The 19341-nt window shown below is 48.2% G+C and overlaps 1 protein-coding gene across 7 annotated transcripts in view; it reads right to left on the bottom strand.

Annotated features, from left to right (window-relative positions):
* Positions 1-3126, bottom strand: part of RIMBP2 (RIMS binding protein 2) — a 97970-nt gene extending 94844 nt beyond the window's left edge. For 2 of the 7 annotated variants that reach the window (XM_045041694.1, XM_045041695.1), the window contains exon 1: positions 2884-3106. In XM_045041694.1, the coding sequence (XP_044897629.1) occupies positions 2884-3039 (156 nt within the window). In that variant the 5' untranslated portion in view covers positions 3040-3106. Of the gene's footprint in view, positions 1-2883 lie in introns of all 7 variants that reach the window. The other 5 variants (XM_023241268.2, XM_023241269.2, XM_019814411.3 and 2 more) reach the window with 4 other exon arrangements.
* Between the last annotated feature and the right edge of the window lie 16215 nt (positions 3127-19341).

Raw genomic sequence — 19341 nt, 5'->3', positions numbered from 1 at the left:
GGCAGAGCATGGTAGCTGAGGTTTCTGACTAGGAAGTTAGCCCCTGGATAAGAGCTGGTTCTGCAAACACCGTGTGATGTGGGAGCGGCTTCCTTCTTTCTGAGCCATGAGTGTCCTACTCTATAAAACGGGAGTAACGCTCCTCCACGTGGCGTTATAAGATTATAATAAAATAATATATGTTAAGGGTGTAGTGAGATTCCCAGCGGATAAATCACCCACAGTATGTGGCACGTTGACCTGTATTGCACGTTTGCATCCTAACAAGGCAATCTTGGTAAGTAAAGCTTTGAACTGACCCTTTCCTCACAAACACCGGTCCAAACACATTGCCAAAATAACATTAGAGGAGATCTGAAAGGCTTTGTCCTGCTCAAAAATGGGGTAAAAAAATCTATGAGGACTACAAATGACTGGAACACCCATGGTGAGTGGGACACTCAGGCCAGATTCTCAGGCACAGAATTGGGAGTCCAGGTTTTGTTTGTTTGTTTGTTTGTTTGTTTACTTGTTTTCAGTGTATGTGGGACTGGAATTTCATGCATGAGGCAAGATATCTGAGCAAAGCTTACCACCCACCCTGCGGCCGGTCCAGCCCCAAAGAAAGCTGAATATAAGTGATGTCTGCCCAGAGTTCCAGCTTATGTAAGGTAACGCACCCAGAGACAGAGAGGGAGCAGGCCCGCTGGCTCAGCGTGTGCACTGTGTTACGCCCTCGTATCACCTACTAAGAGAACTGTGAGCTACCAGTCACCAAACCTAATTCGAGACTGGGGGGCATTCAGGGTGTAGCATAGTAACTGCAGAGAGGTAAGATAGAGTGGGGCTGAGCACAGAAAGAGAAATTGGGGGTAATTCTCCCCATTAAAGAAAAGCCTGAAAATGGAAATGCCAAAACACATTTAAAAGAAAAACTCACAGTACTATACGGATGTGACAAAATCAGTAATCAGGATGCATTGACACCAGAGGAAATAAAAATAATAAAGCAATCTGAAAATGACTTCAATACGTATGTTGAGGGTTCTCACAAAGAGGGAGAAGGAATGACATCCATCCAAAAGAACAAGAAAGAGGCAATAGAGACAACTAATGGCCACAGTGGAAGGTGCCTGGCAATTCATCAGCCTCCACCAGTCAAGTCTGCAATTTTGTTTGCCTGGTCCTTCAGGTTTGTCCTCTCTTCACTCCTCAGTGAGTCAATATCCGCAGGCCACCCACGTCTGGAACTGATCTGGTGACTCTCCTCTACACTCCATTCACCCTCCCAACAGGAAAAGGGCAGAGTCCTGTGGTTTCAGACACTTCCCACAGGAAGGAGGCTCCTCCTGGCTATTTTCAGGTCCCATGTTTCAGTCAACGTCCCTTCCTCTCCATCATCAGGAGCTTCTCTGCTCTTTGGTACCTACCTTGTTTCCATGGTGATAAAACACAAGGAAGCAACCCTACACGCCTTCCCAACACACCATATCAATGGTGCTTTGTTCTGGGAACAATGATTCCCCAACCTATGGGAATGAGCTTGACAATATAGCAGTCACATTGCCTCCTCGGGGATATTCCCCGTAACACCGGCGATCTGAAGGGTATGGGTGTACTCATCGAAACACCAGGGTCCTGACCTTGGAGACCTTATGTGCCCCACGGTAGACAAAGGCACAATATCTCAGAGGATCATAGGAGAAACATTGGGGCTATAGGGAGAGGAGTATGGGTTCTGAGGTCAAACTGCCTAAATACAACCTCTAGCCCTTCCCCTCGTAAGCCGTGTGGCCTCGCGCAGGCTGTCTGACAGCTGCACAGCTCTCTGAGGTCTGAGGATGTAAAGATGTCTACACGATCAGATGGTGTGGAGATTTAAGTGCAGTAACTCTCCCGGAACACTCAGCACACTCCCCCGCACACAATCACGGCTCAAAAAGGTGGTCCCTTCCCTATTGAAAGCACGACCACCTTTGCCTACATCTTCCCATCTTCTACTTTCTACCACCAAATGACCCCTTCGCTCATGACATCACCTCTCTCCACCTCACTTGGAAGCGTTGACTGCAGAAAAGGAACCTCAGGGGAAGAAAACAGCACTGGCTCGTTCACCCAATTTTTTGGAGGCTACATAAAAGTTCCATTCACTTATTTTATGTTCCTTCTCAGTGACTCCAGGTCAGCCGCTTAACCTGATGAAATCCGTCTTCCCAAGAGAAACAGCTCAAGATCTAAATCCTGTCCAAGAAGCACTGATTCACGATGTCGCCAGGCAAAAGAAAAGAATTACCACCGTCTCTTCCCAATGCCATTTCTCCAGATCGGTTGAAGCATGAGTTGGCACTTTGGGCACCACTTACTATCCTGGTGACCCGCCCCCGCCCCCAGCAAGAAGGCCAACCACAGAAAGAGCTGCTGAAAACAAAACCATTCCCAAACAAACAATCCTCTGCCCTACACTTAGATAATCACAAAATACCTGCGCAGCGTGCCAAAGCCCTCCACACAATGATGCTGACAGAAGCCGATTCATTGGCAAAGACACCCAGCAAAGGCCCAAAGAAAAAAGAAGATACCAGTTTGAACCTGCAAACCTATGTGATTTATTCTCCAAATTATGGGTATCTCACTTTATCCACGCCTGCTGTTTACCCCCGGAGAAAGTGCAGAGGTGGCTGGGGGCGGGGAGCGATGGGGCTGGTTGCAGGAGCGGGGGTGGGAGGGCGGGCCCGGGGGTCTTGTCCCAAGCGCTACAGTTCCTGCAGACTTCACCCCCTGTTGCCCCAGGGCACGGTGCTGCCCTGACATGCATGTATTTGCAGTACTTAAGGGAAGATTCAGAAAATGCCTGCTGTCCGTGCTTTGGGTCCTATTCGGATGCTGCAAAGTAAGAAGACTTACCCTGGAAGCTCTCATCATTGACACTGTGCAGGACCAGAGCCGCCCACCCAGGGATGCTGTCCCCGCTCCAACTAGAGGACTCCTTTCTGAGTTAATCAGCACCACCGAAGAAATGCCACCAAGCAAAATACAGATCACCTTGTGTATTGGTCGCATGCTTGAGACCAGCAGGCCCCCAAAAGATGTGGGCTTGTGGTCGCAACACGACAAAATGAGAGTCTCCCAACAGGCGCGCGGGTGGCTCCAGCTATGACAGTTCTCAGGAGGGGGAGGAGGAGGAGGACGGAGTGGATTTAACATAACCTGACAGGCCTGCCTGAGTCGCGAGGCTCTCCGCAGCCTGGGGTAAGTGGCCAGCCACAGCGGTGCCTGGGGTGCCTGGGGTGCCAGGTGCACACACCCGCTCCATGCGATGGTGAAGCAGGGCCCCCGCTCGCGGCCCCTGTTGTGCAGGTTGGACACTGTGCACCGTGGACCACATCTGAAAGCCAGGAACTGAGTTTGACGACACACACCCACGGCCTGAAGACAGGGATCTGGTGACTCACGCATCACCAGGACTGAGATAATGAAGAACTTTCCGAGCACTGCTGGATGAAATCACCCTCTGGCTCAGCACTCCTGACCTGAAATAACGGCGTGAAGAGAGAACAACCCGCATCTGTGTATCTGCTCGCTCCTGCACAAACTTCACAGCTGTCCTTTCCACGGGAGGGCTTGAGTATTGCAAAGGGAACAGTTTGAGTCTTAGGCCCTTTAAGCGTAAAGCCACACAAAGGAAGAGGGTTTCGGATTTGCCAGACGGTGGATGCCTAGTGACAGAGGGCCTCCCCTGCAAGAGTCAGAGTGCCACCTGCCTGCAAGCACAGAAAGGAAGGGGCGCAGTCCTATTTCTGCGTCATTGAGGGACATACAGAAGTTAGGACCAGCTCCCGGCGGGCCGACCGGAGTTCTGGGATCCGATCTGAGGAACTGCTGACACCCTGTAACCCCCGAAGCCTCCCTCAAAGGGCAACTACAGAAAGTGCCAGTCAAGGCGTTTTTTTAATCCATTAATATCCACTAATGCACGAAACTGAAATAGCTGTATTTGATTTTTTTATCTCTTGTTTAGCAAAAACATGGGGAGGGGGAATGAATCCTGATAAGGATAAAGCCGAAAGAGAAGGGTCCCTGCAAGAGTTACAAATTCTAACACCCCAGGGAGTGAGCAGGCAATATAAAGGGGTAGATTGGGCCAGAAAGAAGAACATTCTAGAGTGATAAGAAATGCAGAGATTGGCAAGGCTCATGCCCCCATCTAAAGAAGTCAGCAGCAAACTGTCCCCAACCTGTTGATGCAAGGCAGGAGAGAGAACCCAGCTGTTCCAGGTTTTTAGGAACTGGAGGTCCAGGTTCCTATCTGAAACATCCCTGTTTTTAAATGTTGTCTCTTAACTGAGACAAAAACATACACTGTGTGCTCCTTCCCATAACAGATAGGTCTTAAAAATGTTGGCTTAAAAATGGGGCACTTTGTGAAAGAAGTCAGACCTGATTAGAATGAAGGGTGGGTGGGTTGAGGTGGAGGTGGGATGGGGGTGAAGTGCATTCCCTGGGTGCAAGAAGCGAAAGGAGAAGCATAGGTTCACCAAAGATAAATTTGCCCACTTACACCTACCCGCTATGTTGCCTTACCTACCCGCTATGCACTGAAACGTGTCTCCCCAGATTCACATATTGAAGCCCTAATCGCCCATTTGGCGATGGAGCCTTTAGGGAAGTAATTAAATGAGGTCACGGGGTGGGGCTTTCATCCGGTGGGACTGGTGTCTTTATAAGAAGAGTCAGCAGAGAGCTCTCTCTCCACACACGTGCCAAGGAAAGGCCACGTGAGGTCACAGCTAGAAGGGGGCCACCTACAGACCAGGAGCAGAGCCCTCTCCAGACACCAGCCATGCCAGTACCTTGAACTCCAGCCTCCAGGACCACGAGAAAATGAAGCTGCTGCTGCCTAGTCTGTGGTATCTTGTCACGGCTTCCCAAGCTGAGACACAGCGCCTGCCTGAAACACTGAGATACAGCCAGAGTTTCCACAAAGCTCTCTGAGCGAGGGGGTACCTGGGTCTTCAGAAGCCCCACCTCATCCGCACCAGGAACTGTAATTAAATCCACATTTCAATGGTTCAAGACGGCCACTTTCTCCCTTGAAAGATTCAGTGAATCACCGTTCAGCCAACTGTCAAATGGTGCTATCTTCACTACAAAGGAAAATTTAAGTAAAATAATATCTGACATGCTAAATTACAACAAGTTTGAGTTTGGATTTTATTGGCCTCACACATTTGTTTCCCTCAAATATGTTCATTCACTTTGGCTTTACAGTTTAAGAAAGCTGTAAAAATTTTATAAACCAGTTTTATCACCGGGCACATGTAATTATGTTATGAATTATAAATATATAATATTATGTTCAAATATAATATAGACTGTGTAGTTATAATATTCAAGTCTAGTAAAATGAGGGTATAATTATTAACTATAATAAAATATAATAAAAATAATTTAAGTCAACACTGGGATGTGCTTGATAGTGCTTTTCTTTCTGAAAAGGCTTCATGAGTGGTTCTCACCTAGAGGAGTGACCAGGAGGACGGAGGAAAGGAAGGAAAAGGGAGTCTGAGTGTGTGAGTGTGTGTGTGTGTGGGTGTGTGTGCATGTGTATGTGCAGGGGAGGGGGGTTCCTTGGGGTGACAGCATATGAAGCAAAGGAAGAAGGTGAAAAATACAGAATGGAAGGAGTGATTTGCCCCCTGGGTGCTGTCCAAGGTGCTGGGCAAGGTGCTGTCCAAGGTGCTGCCTGGGGGGTGCTGTCCGGGGTGCTGTCCAGGGTCTGAGCCCCATTCCTGCCCTTGCACTCAAGGCCAGGACAATTGGTTAAGTCATCATGTTACATGGAGAAATCATTGGGGCCTGGAGGACTTGGGTTTGAGGCCTAATTCTAACACTTACCAAGTGTCCATTTGTTTGTTTGGTTTTTTCAAAATTTAACTTAAAGTCTAGTTAGTTAACATAGTGTAATATAGTGTAATATAAGTGCTGAATCACTAAATCACCAAGAGTGATTTAAATGAGGGAATGTGTATACATGCACTTTGCAAACTGGAAAGGGCCATTTGAGTGTGAAAGATTGTTATGCCAATAAAGAGACTGTTACTGAAATAACTGTATCTGGTTTCCTGTAATCCTCAGGTCTGAGGAGGGGAGAGTCAAACTCTAAGTTCCTTTCTATATTCAGAAAAATCTATAAATGTGCACTTGCTCTAACTGTGACAGACACATGCTCTTCCAGACCTGTTTGACATTCAGGCATAATACATACGCCAATAATGCAATTACAGAGAAGCACACTGTGCTATTTAAAAGGTATTTTTCTAACACAGGTTAGAGACAAGCTTAAGCAGAAAAATATAACACACAAAGCAGGTTCTAATGCCAGCTCATGAACCAGACGCATCTGAATTTTAAATAAAGCTGCTCTCCATAAAAGTATTTCATCAACTTACATGTACCTGCAACATATGCTCTGTCCTAATGATGGAAAATAAATACAGTTAAAAAATTTGTTTGCCTCCCATTGTTCACTCTCATCAGAACACAGGCTGCCCCAAAGACAGCTCAGCTCTCCTCTACCAAAAACAATGGGGTCAAACCTATAAGAATTCTTCTTCTTTTTAATGTTCATTTTTGAAAGGGGGGAGAGGCAGCTCTGAGCTGTCAGCACAGAACCCGACGTGGGGCTCGAACTCATGAACCATGAGATCATGACCTGAACAGAAGTCAGCCACTTAAATAACTGAGCCACCCAGGTGCCCCCAGAATTCTTCTACCTAAGATTCACAAGGTTGGGGAGCAAGCAGAGAGGAAGAGAACAGTTATCATGCCACCTGTCCAGGGGTGCAGAAAAGCTGGAACTTTCGTGCACTGCTGGGGAAGGGGGGGTATATAAAATGCTGCACCTGTTGTGGAAAACAGTTTGACCATTCTTGAGAAAAGTGAAACAGAATTACCATATGACCCAATAATCCCACTCCTGGTATTTACCCCCAAAGAACTGAAAACCAGTGTTCAAACAAATACTCGTATATCAGTGTTGAGAGCAGTGCTACTGTCAGCAGCCAAAAGGTGGAAACCCAGACGTCCATCGTCTGATGAACAGATGAATGAAAAGTGGTCTATCCATTCAACAGAATACTAGTCAGCCATAAAAAGGCGTGAAGGACTGATGTCTGCTACAACACAGACGAAGCTTGAAGACATGCTGAGTGAAAGGAGCCCCTTTTCACCACATAAAATGTTGTGTGTCCATTGTATGTATTTGATAGGAAATGTCAGAAACAGCAAATGAGACAGAAAGCATACTGATGGTGGCCAGGGGCTGAGGGAGGAGAGGATAAACAGTGGCTGTTGGTGGGTATGGGGTCTCCTCTGGGGTAGGGTGAGTGTTCTGGAACGGGACAGAAGTGGTGGCTGTAAAACACTGAATGTGCTAACCACCACTGGATTGTTCACTGTAAAATGGCTAGTTTTATGACGCAAAAGGTGTCACACATGTCTCCTGCAACAGAGCCTGAATGGAGGCAAACATGTCCCCGCCACGTATCCAAGAGCTTCTTCTTCCGAGTGCCACGTGGGACAACTGGTCCCCGGAGGCAAACTACCAGCACATCTGGTCCTCAACCGAGAAACAGCAGTCTCTCCAAGGCTAGCAGGCAAGGCCAGCACTTGTGAGGTCTATCTCCAGTACAGCTCTTACCGAAGGCGACTTTCAGGGTCAGTGTTCCCATATGTGATTTCAGGATAACCTGCTGACTTCAGAACCGAATCCCGCATAAAATCTGTCTCCACCATACGCTCGTTCAGTGTGTGCAATGCATAATAACTTATAAACTGCATTCACCTACTCTTAAAAAAAAGGGTTTGAGAATGTCTGTAATAAAAATACTTATGCAATAAGGCAGTTAAGAATAATGATTTTAAAAAAAGAAAAAGAGAACAATATGTGGAAAACTACATGCCAAGGAAATCACATAAAGAAGATTGTTACCCATTGATTGAATATCACATCTGAGTACTGAGCTCGCCAGCTGCTAATGCGAGAAAGAAAATGTATCAATTATAACTTTGTTAATGTAAAGGATGAGCCTCCTAGGATCCTGCCACAAATCACCCAGCAATGTAAAATATTTAAGTGCCTTTTAAAAAAGGCGTCTTGCTTTTTCAAGAGATGATTTATCGGTATTGTTACAACACGCACTATTGCCTTGAGAATGTCAGTGCTTCGCTCTCTCCCTCCAACCAGAGACCTTCCTCCACCAAGTCTCAAATTCTTGATCACAGGAACCTTGAGTTATATGAGCAAATGAAAATGGTGCTTCTAGGGGCGCCTGGGTGGCTCAGTCGGTTAAGCATCTGACTTCAGCTCAGGTCATGATCTCGTGGTTCGTGAGTTCAAGCCTTGCATTGGGCTCTGTGCTGACAGCTCAGAGCCTGGAGCCTGCTTCAGATGCTGTTGCTTGCGTGCTCTCTTTCTCTCTCTCTCTCTCTCTCTCTCTCTCTCTCTCTCTCTCTCTCTGCCCCTCCCCCTCTCATTCTCTGTCTCTCTGAAAATATAAATACACATAAAATTTTTTTCTTTGAAAATGGTTCTTCTGAAACATGGCCCAACGAGGCAGAGTCAGGCTATAAATTTGGACGAATTAAGGAGCTCTCTGTGTTACCCAAACATTGACTCAGTAAGACTAACTTTCTTTCCCCAAAGACAGATCACTTCCATTAACACTGACAGAATTCGCCTCATGACTCAGGGCCCTCCAGGTGTTAGAAAATACGTCCTTAGTTTTAGATCCACATCTGTCTTCTGTTCACAACGCGGTACATCTGACACCATGGAAAACAGACCAAATTCCTTTCCCACGTGGATGTTTTCAGGTATTTTTAAGTTAATTGTTTAGATTAAAACAAAGCATACATACAACAGGAGAGCACATGCCATAGGTGTACAAGTCTGATAATTTCTACAAAGGGCACACATCAGCATAGCATAACCCAGACCAAGAAAGAGACCATTTCCAGGAGCACCAAATTTCTCTCCTGCCTTCCTCCCAGTCAATCCCTCCCCCAAAGTGACCACTGTTGTGATTTCTAGGTCCGCAAATCTGTTATGCCTCTTTGTTCATTCTGTGTAAATGGAACAGAGACATCTTTTTGGCGTCTGGATATTTCTCTCAATAGTTTGTCCACGATTCACCCATGGCTGTGAAACACTGCTTCAGCACTTCATCTCTTGCATAAATATTCCAAAACTTATTTCTTCATATTCGGCTCCTGTTGAACACCAAGGTTGACCCCGATCTGGAACCTTTAAAAATAACGCTGCAAAGAACATTCTGGAACATGTCTCTTGGCGGATGTGTGTATCTCCTGATGAATATTTGCTTGGGGATGTTGCTGCTGGATCGTGGCATATGCGGGCATTCAGGTTTTATAGAAACCGCCAGACAGTTCTGGACAGTGAGGGGCGTCGGGAGTCCTCACCAACACGTGGCACCCATGGTTCTCCTCCGGGCTGGCCACACCAGTAGGGCATGGTGGTGCCCTTCAGATGGATGACGACAGCAAAGTTCACCGAAGTCAGAGCTCTTCTTCTAGAAGTCAGCAGACAGTGGATTCAGAGGTCCTGGTAGAGATGACCTTCAAGGCAGACCTCACACCGGATGGCCCAAAAGCCTAGTAGTTACACCAACACGTGAAGCAGCCCGGGGCTGAAGATCAGTGGTGGTTTAGACTGGGGCAAAGGGTGTGTGGCCTCTCAGGGAGGGTGCCATTTTGCAGCCCCAAGCGACCACCGCCAACAGCCGACGTGGGCTGGCCTCGCCACGTCTTCTATTAGAAACGGACAGCGTTTTGTAAAATCTCCCCAAATCTGAAGTTTTGAATGTGAAGGCAGCTAAAGAGAACCTGCTTAGACCTGTTTGGCGGCCACGGACCACGCGCCACCAGCTCCGCTCAACAGTTTGCACGCCAACTCATGCTCACCTCGCCGTCGACAGGACCTCAGACGGGCTCCCTTCCGTGAGGGGCTCTGGGTTTTTCCAGCCCCCTCCGTCATGAACGGCCGCCGCCCAGCTCTTCAGTGGGACCGTCTCATTTGCAGGCAGAGCGGTTGGTGTCTCAGTCAGAGATCAGATGCCGCTCGTTTTGACTCTCCAAACTTCGCATCTCCAAATTCCTTTAACTCGAAGGTTATTTTTTAAAGACTAAGGTGTCTTACATGAACCATATCCCGCCCCTGCAAGGATCTGCCTGAATCCCCTTGCTCAAGCGAGCACACCCTCTGCGGATGTGGAAAGACAGATACGACTCAACACGACGTAGGGTCCTGGGAAGCGTGGAAGCAGAGGTCGGAGTCCAGGCTGCACAGTCTGATGCCTTCGCTCCGTCTACGTACAAGCCTGGCCGTGTCTGCAGGGCCCATGCCTCCCGTGGGCTCGGACTCAGGTAAAGGCTGGGGTGAGTTGGCAAAACCACCCTCAGGGTCACTTAGCAAAGCTTTCCCCAGACTGAGCGTCTCTCTCCAATCATTTTACGTGGTGCGTGGACCCGGCACCTTAAACTTAAGACTGACTCACATCCTGAGAAAGCTCCCCCTTGTCCTCAACCCTTTGAAGTCCTTCCGCAGGGTGTCTCAGCAGGTGCTAGGCTCCTGGCTCGGCGCATCCACAAATAGAAAGTGGGCCGCAGGCTCTGAGCCGTGGGCAGGCCACCGCTTACAGAACTTCAAAGGTTGCCTTCTGTCTCCTTTTCACTTCTCCAGTTAGATTGAATATACAAAAAGCAATACGGGTTTTCATTTTATAATAACGATACGAAGGTCCTTTTAAAATGACATTTAGGGGCGCCTGGGTGGCGCAGTCGGTTAAGCGTCCGACTTCAGCCAGGTCACGATCTCGCGGTCCATGAGTTCGAGCCCCGCGTCGGGCTCTGGGCTGATGGCTCAGAGCCTGGAGCCTGTTTCTGATTCTGTGTCTCCCTCTCTCTCTGCCCCTCCCCCGTTCATGCTCTGTCTCTCTCTGTCCCAAAAATGAATAAACGTTGAAAAAAAAATTTTTTTTAAATAAAATAAAATAAAATGACATTTAGTTTACGGGTGAAACGACTTGAACGCGTTCATTAACAATGTGTCTTGGAGAGGCTGACGGTGATGGTTGTATTGAAGCCGCACAAACAGTGAAGCTGGGACGATAGGAATAGTGACTAAGGTGGCACCGGACGTGAATCCAGCCACCGTCACATAGACTAACTCATTGGTGCCTCGCGGCAAGCCCTTAAATGGGTCACTATTTCTGCCCCCGTTTTGCAGATGGGGAAATTGAGGCATGGGACAACTATGTGACAGAGCCAGGGATGTGTATAAGAATGAGACAGACAGACAGACAAAGAGACAAACAGGCTTACGGAGCTGAGAGAACATCGCCACCCACTTACATGTTATTTTGGGTCAAAAAAAAAAAAAATCATCCTGTGGCTGTCGCCTTCCGAAACACAGATGGGTCCCGAATAGGTTGACACTTTTGATCCCTATCTGTCAGAGTGATTGGCTCTATCTAACCCAAAATAGAAGCTCAGGAAGGAAGAACCAGCTCTTACTTGATTTTATGAATCCTCTGGGAGCAGTTTCCAGAAGGGCTTGGGAGTCCTAGTTTAGCATCGAAAAAAAATTCCCCATCACAGCCCAATTATACGATAGTATCTGGACTTTCATTTCTTCGGGGCACTTGTGGACCGACTGACTGTGCAATAGTTATCCCCTGGCCAGCCCCGAGACCGGAGCCCCAACTCAGAAGTTGCTCTAGGCCTGCTCCGTATAATACGGTAGCCACCATACTGGCTGTTTCATTTTAAAATGTAAGTTGGTTTAAACCAAACAAGATTCTAGCACAGAGGGCTTAGTCCCCTCCTCCTGCGTGTGGGCTGGACTCCGTGACCTGCTTCCAAACACCAGAATACGGGAAGAGAAGAAAAGTAACAGTTGAGGAGAAACGTGGCAGGCACCACCTTGACCAAGAGAACAAGGTCAACGTCGCCAATGAGACATGGTGTTTTTTTCCTGTGTTTCTTTCCCCCCAGAATCTATAACCCCAGTGGAATCATGAGAAGACATCAGACAACCCCAACTGGGAGACAGACCATCTGAGATTTGGACAACACTATTCAGAAGCGTCAAGGTTACAGTAGACAAGGAGGAAGTGAGAAACTCTGGCAAATCCAGGTCGGCGGATGCCTGCGGTGTGGCGTCCTGGACGGGATCCTGGGACACAAGTACAGTGCCTTTTCTATTCTATTCCCAGCTCTAACTAGTGAGCTGGGGCCGTACGCCTGCAAATGCGGAGATCGGTCCCCTGGAATCTCTCTGGGCTGATACGAGGCCGTGATTTACCTTGTGGGCTTTGCCCCAGAAGTTCTACTTTCCGCCTCCGTAGCTGACATTCTGAACAGAACTTAGGATCCGTGAATCCCGTTTTGCCACCGGCATGTGCGAGACACCGGGCGCAGGGCCGGGAAGAAGGCAGTGTTTCGTGTCCAAAGTACAAGGTCGGCAAAGCTCCAGAAAAGGCAGGCTGAGACTCGGCTCTGGAAGCCCCCAGCTCTCCCGCTGGCTGGCAAATTATTTAATCTCACCTGCGGAAATGAGCACCACGACCCACACCCTTGCAGGGTAGTTGGGAAGATTGAAGTCAGCAGCCCGTGTGAAAGATCCTGGCACATATTGGAAAGAAAGTACACGTAAGCTTCTGATCTCCCCCCGCAGAATCCTCCCCCAGGCGTCTCTATCTGCACAAAAAAACCTTTCCCTCTCACAAACTCGTCAGCCCCGGGGACCAGCACAAGCATCCTGATTCCTTCTGATGGGAGGAAACGAGACTGCCTCTCTGCCCAGCGCGCAGAAGTCACTAGAAGGTCTGCATCGAGTGCTCAGAACCAAGCCCGGGTCCTTTTTAAAAACTGGTGCTTTCGCGCGGGCTGAACTCAGGGTGAAATCCGCTTAAAAGCGCGCTCGCTCTGGCTCCGTCTCTCCGGACGGAGCTGTCAACAAATGTGCTGCTTCCGTTTTCATTCATGCAGGATCTCTGAGCCCCGAAAGCTGACAAATGCAAAGCAGCGCATGTCTGTAGAATCCCTCGTTGTGAATAAAACCTGACACTTTCTACGTTTCTCCCCGTGTCGTATGAGGGAGATTACTCAGAACGGTGGCATGTGAGTGGATTTGTGGCCCCAAGATATCTAAGTAGTTATCAACATTAAAAACAGGAAATTTTAGGGGCGCCTGGGTGGCTCAGTCAGTTAAGCATCCGACTTCGGCTCCGGTCATGATCTCACGGTTCACGAGTTCGAGCCCCATGTTGGGCTCTGTGCTGACAGCTCAGAGCCTGGAACCTGCTTCGGATTCTGTGTCTCCCTCTCTCTCTGCCCCTCCCCTGGTCGTTCTCTCTCTCTCTCTCTCTCTCTCTCTCTCTCTCTCTCTCTCTCTCTCAAAAATAAACAAACATTAAAAAAAATAAAAATAGGAAATTTTATGTAAAAATGAGGATTTACATTTCCTGGTTAAAAACAAAAATCAGAAAACTTGGCAGCCCCATATGCCAATGGTCACAGCTAGCCATAAACCTGCACACTTCTGTCTCTGGTCCTGACTGTCCCTCCTCATTTCCGGGTGGGTGGACGCACACAGGCGACCCCTTCTAGGGCCCAGACCTTCACCCGCGCACTGGCCGCCCTTCCTCCCGCACCCCCTCCCGCCTCGACCCCAGGTATGAGGCTGGCCCTACACCGCATCAGCATGCGGTTGTGCACAGCCTCTGTGACCCCCTGTACACCACAGTCTACATGCCGTAGCTCTTCAACATCTGAGCTATAATAAGCAAGCATGGTTTCTTAAGTGGCAAAATAGACTTTGCAGGATTCGCATTGATGCAGTGAGTCACGAGCAGTGAAGACCTGCTGGGCCGGGCGGCCGAGAACCCAGAGAGGCCTGTTTCCCACTGGCTCCACGTGCCACACGGGCCAGGCTCTCAGACCGAGGGCAGCGGCAGGCGGGGCTTCTCCCTCCCGTTCTTACATGTGCTGCAGGGGGTGGGGGGGCACCGCTGTGCACACGCAGCACCGAGTGAGGGGAGAGAAAGCAGGTGGCAGGGAGCTGGGCAGGCGGAGACCGAGGGGGATCCACCCAGCACGTGCCTGGGGGCGGGTTAATGGTCTTTGGTGGCTTTCTACGGCAGGAGTCAGCAAACCACAGCCGCCATGCCAAATCCAGCCTGCCTCCTGTTTGGGGGAATAAAGTTTTATTGGAACACAGCCATGCTAATTCACTTCTAAAAATCCCGATCTTACGGAGCTTTGGGGAGAATTTGTGTATTCTACTATATTCTGGATATATATAATTTGTATAGTATTTATTTGTCTACATAGCCTTGTGTATGCAGAAAAGTAAAGCAGGAACCAGATATAGAGATTTCTAGAAAAAGAGGTCGGAGAAGGTATCAGATGATACACGTAGGCAGAGACCTAATGAAGAGTGGGAACAAGCCATGTGGATATGCCCCGGAAGGTCCCGGAAGGTCCCGGAAGGCATGCCAGGCAGACAGGGCAGCACGGCAAAGGGTGAAGACGGAGACACCGGAACAGAAAGAGCGAAAAACGCAGGATTGGGGGAGGGCGAGGGACGAAGCACCTGGGACCCGGAGCAGGGCAGAGGCCCCCCGCGTGTGTGCGCGCTCCCAGAAGCAGGTCTCCAGCCTAAGGCACCCCGCTAGACTCCCAACCGACTCCCTCGATTCTCTGACGCTCTGGGAGCCCACCGTGAATTTTTATCAGAGTATCTGCTTGACCCCTTGCCTTAGAAAACACCCATACTCTTGTTGCAGAAAAAGAAACTGGCAAATTGACGCTGAGAAAAGAGGGTGGTGGATGAAGGGGAGTTCCCGGACTGCACCGTCTGAAAGAAGTATGACAGAAATGATGCCGTTCTTGTCAAAAAGGATGTCCCCTGCAGGACAACGATATCCTAACTCCCACAGCCAGAAGTGAGCGCCACGAGGCCACCGCCAGCTCCCCGCGGCCCCAGGACATGATCTGACTTGAACGCTCCTTAATGTCAGAGACAATGAATTTCATCCGATGAGACCCCAGGTTTCCAAGGGGATTTTTTAAATTGCAAAAGGGAAAAACAGCCTGTTTTATTTTTATTTTTTTTAATTTTTTTTAACGTCTTATTCATTTTTGAGACAGGGAGAGACAGAGCATGAACAGGGGAGGGTCAGAGAGAGAGGGAGACACAGAATCGGAAACAGGCTCCAGGCTCTGAGCTGTCAGCACAGAGCCCGACGCGGGGCTCGAACTCACGGACCGCAAGATCATGACCTGAGCCGAAGTCGGACACTCAACCGACTGAGCCACCCAGGTGCCCCAAAGACCCTATTTCCAAATGAGGTCACTTTCACAGGCTCTGGTGGACACGAATTTTGACGGAACACCATTCACCCGAGTACACCTGGCCAAGAGACACCAGGCAGCCCGGCCAGGGAAGGTCCTTCCACTTCCACCCAGCAGGTATACCAACGGCACTGCCCAAGGGACGTCAGGCAAAGCACACAGACCAAAACAGCGCGGTGAGTGTTCTGAAAAACCTAATTGTCCTTGCAACCGGCCCACAGAAGCAGCCCAGGACCTATGTGCTAAACCTAACAGAGTGGCCGCGTGCTGAATGCATTGCCTGTGTTTGAAACACTTCATGGTCCTGGGCCCTGGGTCATAGGAGGCACACAAAGCCACTCCGAAGATTATAAGATGTGACACACACACTACGGGATGCCGCTGTTTGACTCGGAGAAGTTCCGTATGTTTGTCAATGAAGAAATTACTTCTTTCTTTCTTGGAAGACCTGTCGAAAGTAAGCCGGGGAGCAAACGCACTAAAGTATATATAACAAATTTTCTTTTGAAAATGACACATTTCATCATAAGCAAAACTGAAATCCAGAAAAATGTAGAAAAGTCAGCTGCATTTCTGCCACTTGGTGATAACATTCTTAACATTAAATTGTACTTCCTGTCAGTGCTTTTTCTCTCCAGACACCTAAATATTAATACTCTTTTTTACAAAATTAAGGTCATATTGTTTAAGCTGTTTTAAAATACTAGGGGGCGCCTGGGTGACTCAGTCGGTTAAGCGTCCAACGCTCGATCTCAGCTCAGGTCATGATCTCACGGTTCATGAGCTTGAGCCCCGAATCAGACTCCAGGCTGACGGTGCAAAGCCTGCTTGGGATTCTCTCTCCCTCTCTCTGCCCCTCCTGTTCGTTCTCTCTCTCTCTCTCTCTCTCTCTCTCTCTCTCTCTCTCTCTCTCAAAATGGATAAGTAAACTTAAAAAAAGACATTTAAATCCCAGAAGCATTCCCCTAGGTTGTAAACTATCCTCCTAAAATAAAAGACTCTTAAATACAGAGAACAAACTGAGAGTAGATGGGCAGATGGGAGATGGGCACCAAGGAGGGCACTTGTGGGGAGGAGAACTGGGTGTCGTATGTAAGCGATGAACCACGGGAATCTACCCCCAAAACCAAGATCACTCTGTATACGCTGTATGTTAGCCAGTTTGACAATAAATTATATATAAGATAAAATAATAAAATAAAATAAAATAAAATAAAATAAAATAAAATAAAATAAAATAAAATAACTACAATCTGCAGCCTGTGGCAGGTTTGAGGTGCCCGCTGTGTCCTCAGCATACACAGTGGCTGCAGAGAGGGGGCAACGCTCTGGAACCAAAGCGTCCTGGGCCGCGGAGTCAAGACTCGGGGCAGTGACCACGCTGGGCTAGGGCACCCCGTCTGCCCCCTGCATGTCCGTTTGTCTCAGGAACAACTGGGAGAAGCAGGTGTGGCAGGAAGGGGTTCCTGGGACTGAGCTGTATGTATTTAGCATGGTCTCCAACTGTTTCACTTGTAATTAAAAAAAAAAGAACCCACAAGACTACAAGGTCCATAACAGCAAAATCTCCTCCCACAGACTCCCTAGGACCCCGCACAATGTGGATCGCGAGAGATTCAGCCTGTCTCCGAATCCCATGTGAATCTCTGTGGTCCAGGGCCGTGGCCGCTAAGGACCTCTGCCTGTTGAGCACTTGTCCCATGGCTAGTCCCAACTGAGATGTGCTCTAGGTATAAAGGACACACCAGATTTTCACGACTTAAGCAAAAAAGAAAAAAAAAAGAGGTAAAATAAAGTATTAACCATTTTATACCAATTACATGTCGAAGTGATAATACTTAAGTATGCTCGGTTAAGTACAAATATATTATTCAAATTCATTTCACTTGTTTCTCCTTACGTTCTGTAATGCGGCTACTAGAAAATTTAAAATTATATTTGCGGCTCACATTCGGGGCTTCTGCTGTATTTTTATCAGACAGTGCTCCCCTAGACCCTGGCTGGGAGGATGTCACAGGGGGGCAAACCCGATTCAGAACGACCATAAAATATTGCATCAGTGGGAGGAAAGGAAAGTATCATTTTGCAGCCCCTGTGAAAAAGCCCCCCCATCTCTATCAGCAATTCATGCCATCTCATCACCAGTGTAGGCGGGCTAGGACATGGATGTCTTAATTTTATTTTTACACAGATGTTAAAAATACACTGTGCCCTTATCCTTTTTCTCTAGTTTATGACATTGTGGGGAAAAAAAAAAAGCTGCAGGATTCAGGGTTCATCAAAAAGGACTTAGTTCCATTCTTTAGCACACTGTCTTGGTAGGAGAAAACAAAATTGAACACAGCTTGTGTAAAAAATAAATAAAACACCCCTAAGCAACAAGGCTTTGACATGACGCGTTCTCCTGCCGGAACAGAGTCGTGTTGCCTTCCAGGATGGCACTGAGCCCTTAGACCCATCACTCCTGGTTTCTCCCTGTCGAGGTTTTCTTTGGCTCAGGATTAAGAAAACGTGATCATTTCTTCTTGTTCTGCCCTGAGGCAACCAACCTCCTTTTTGGGCAAAGCGAAGTTGGCTATGTCCACAGTTAAGAATGGAAGGCTGGCATCCTGCTGTTTTTTTATTGGTTGTTCATTTTTTAACTGGAGCTATCTGCCAATATTTCAAAATCCAAACAATTCATGTAAAAAAAAAAAAACATCTACCTGAGTTAATGACTTCTAATTTTTTTTAATGTTTATTTATTTTTGAGAGAGAGAGAGAGAGAGAGAGAGAGAGAGAGAGAGAGAGAGAGAGAATGCAAGCAGGGGAGGGGCAGGGAGAGAGGGAGACACAGAATCCGAAGCATCTCCAGGCTCTGAGCTGTCAGCACAGAGCCTGACGTGGGGCTCGAACCCACGAACCGTGAGATCATGACCTGAGCAGAAGTCGGACGCTCAACCGACTGAGCCCCCCGGGCGCCCTGAGTTTCTGACTTCTAAAAATACCAGAAGTGGTAGCAGGTGTGGTCAGATCCACCCCCACCCCCACCCCACCCCTGCATAATGGCACCTGCTGGGCTGGGTCTGCAGCGGGGAACCCCCACCAGCATCCTCAGCACACGTGCAGTTATGTTTCTCACATTATGAGCACATTTCCCACCAAGCATCCTTCCTCAGAGCTTGTGAATAGAAGAGTGCAGACCAGGAAATCTGTTTCTTGCGTCTGTGTGCTCTCTGTTATAGTCTTTGAATGAAGATACTTCTGTCTGTTTTCCTCTCATACAGCAAAATCCGAGATGGTTAGGCTTTTTCCACTGAAGATAACAAAACGTATTTTTAAGCCTGTGTCTATTCATATGCAAAGGATCCGCTAAGCCTTGGGCTTCTCTAACATGACTTCGCATAGCTGATTTTCAGGCCAAAAAACAGGGGAAAGTCTCCTGACTCCAGTTCCGTGCGTTGCGTAGAAACACCCACTCTTGAGCTATTGGTATAAATTCCAGTTGTAACATAGAGACCAGAGGCAGGCTGTTTCCTCACTACCCTCGTTTATGACTTTGTTAGTGGACTTAGTGTAATGTTAATTGAAGGTCTACACTTCATGCTAACGCTGGCTGCGCAGTTTCCATTTGGAGGCCTTGGGACGTAATAAAACCCAACAGAAGCAATCCTGAGCCGGCCACAAGATGCGGGAGATTACACGGCTCCCCGCTGCACCAGGGAAATGAATGCCTGGGTTACTCTCTCACGTCAACCCCGGAACGGGAAGGATTCAAGACGTGGCTGCCTCATTAGCCGTTGCCAACTTGGCTCTCAGTAACTCTCTTCCTGATGCCAGGGGGGATCGCTGAGAAAAACACGATCTCGGAAAACCGCGCAAGCTGCTTCCGGGTCCGAAACCTTTTTCTTGTTCTTCTTCTTCTCAGTGAACAGACAAGAGAAACTC

Source organism: Felis catus, chromosome D3, assembly GCF_018350175.1.
Source record: "Felis catus isolate Fca126 chromosome D3, F.catus_Fca126_mat1.0, whole genome shotgun sequence".
NCBI classification, from domain to species: domain Eukaryota; kingdom Metazoa; phylum Chordata; class Mammalia; order Carnivora; family Felidae; genus Felis; species Felis catus.
This window is presented reverse-complemented; position numbering and strand designations above follow the sequence as displayed.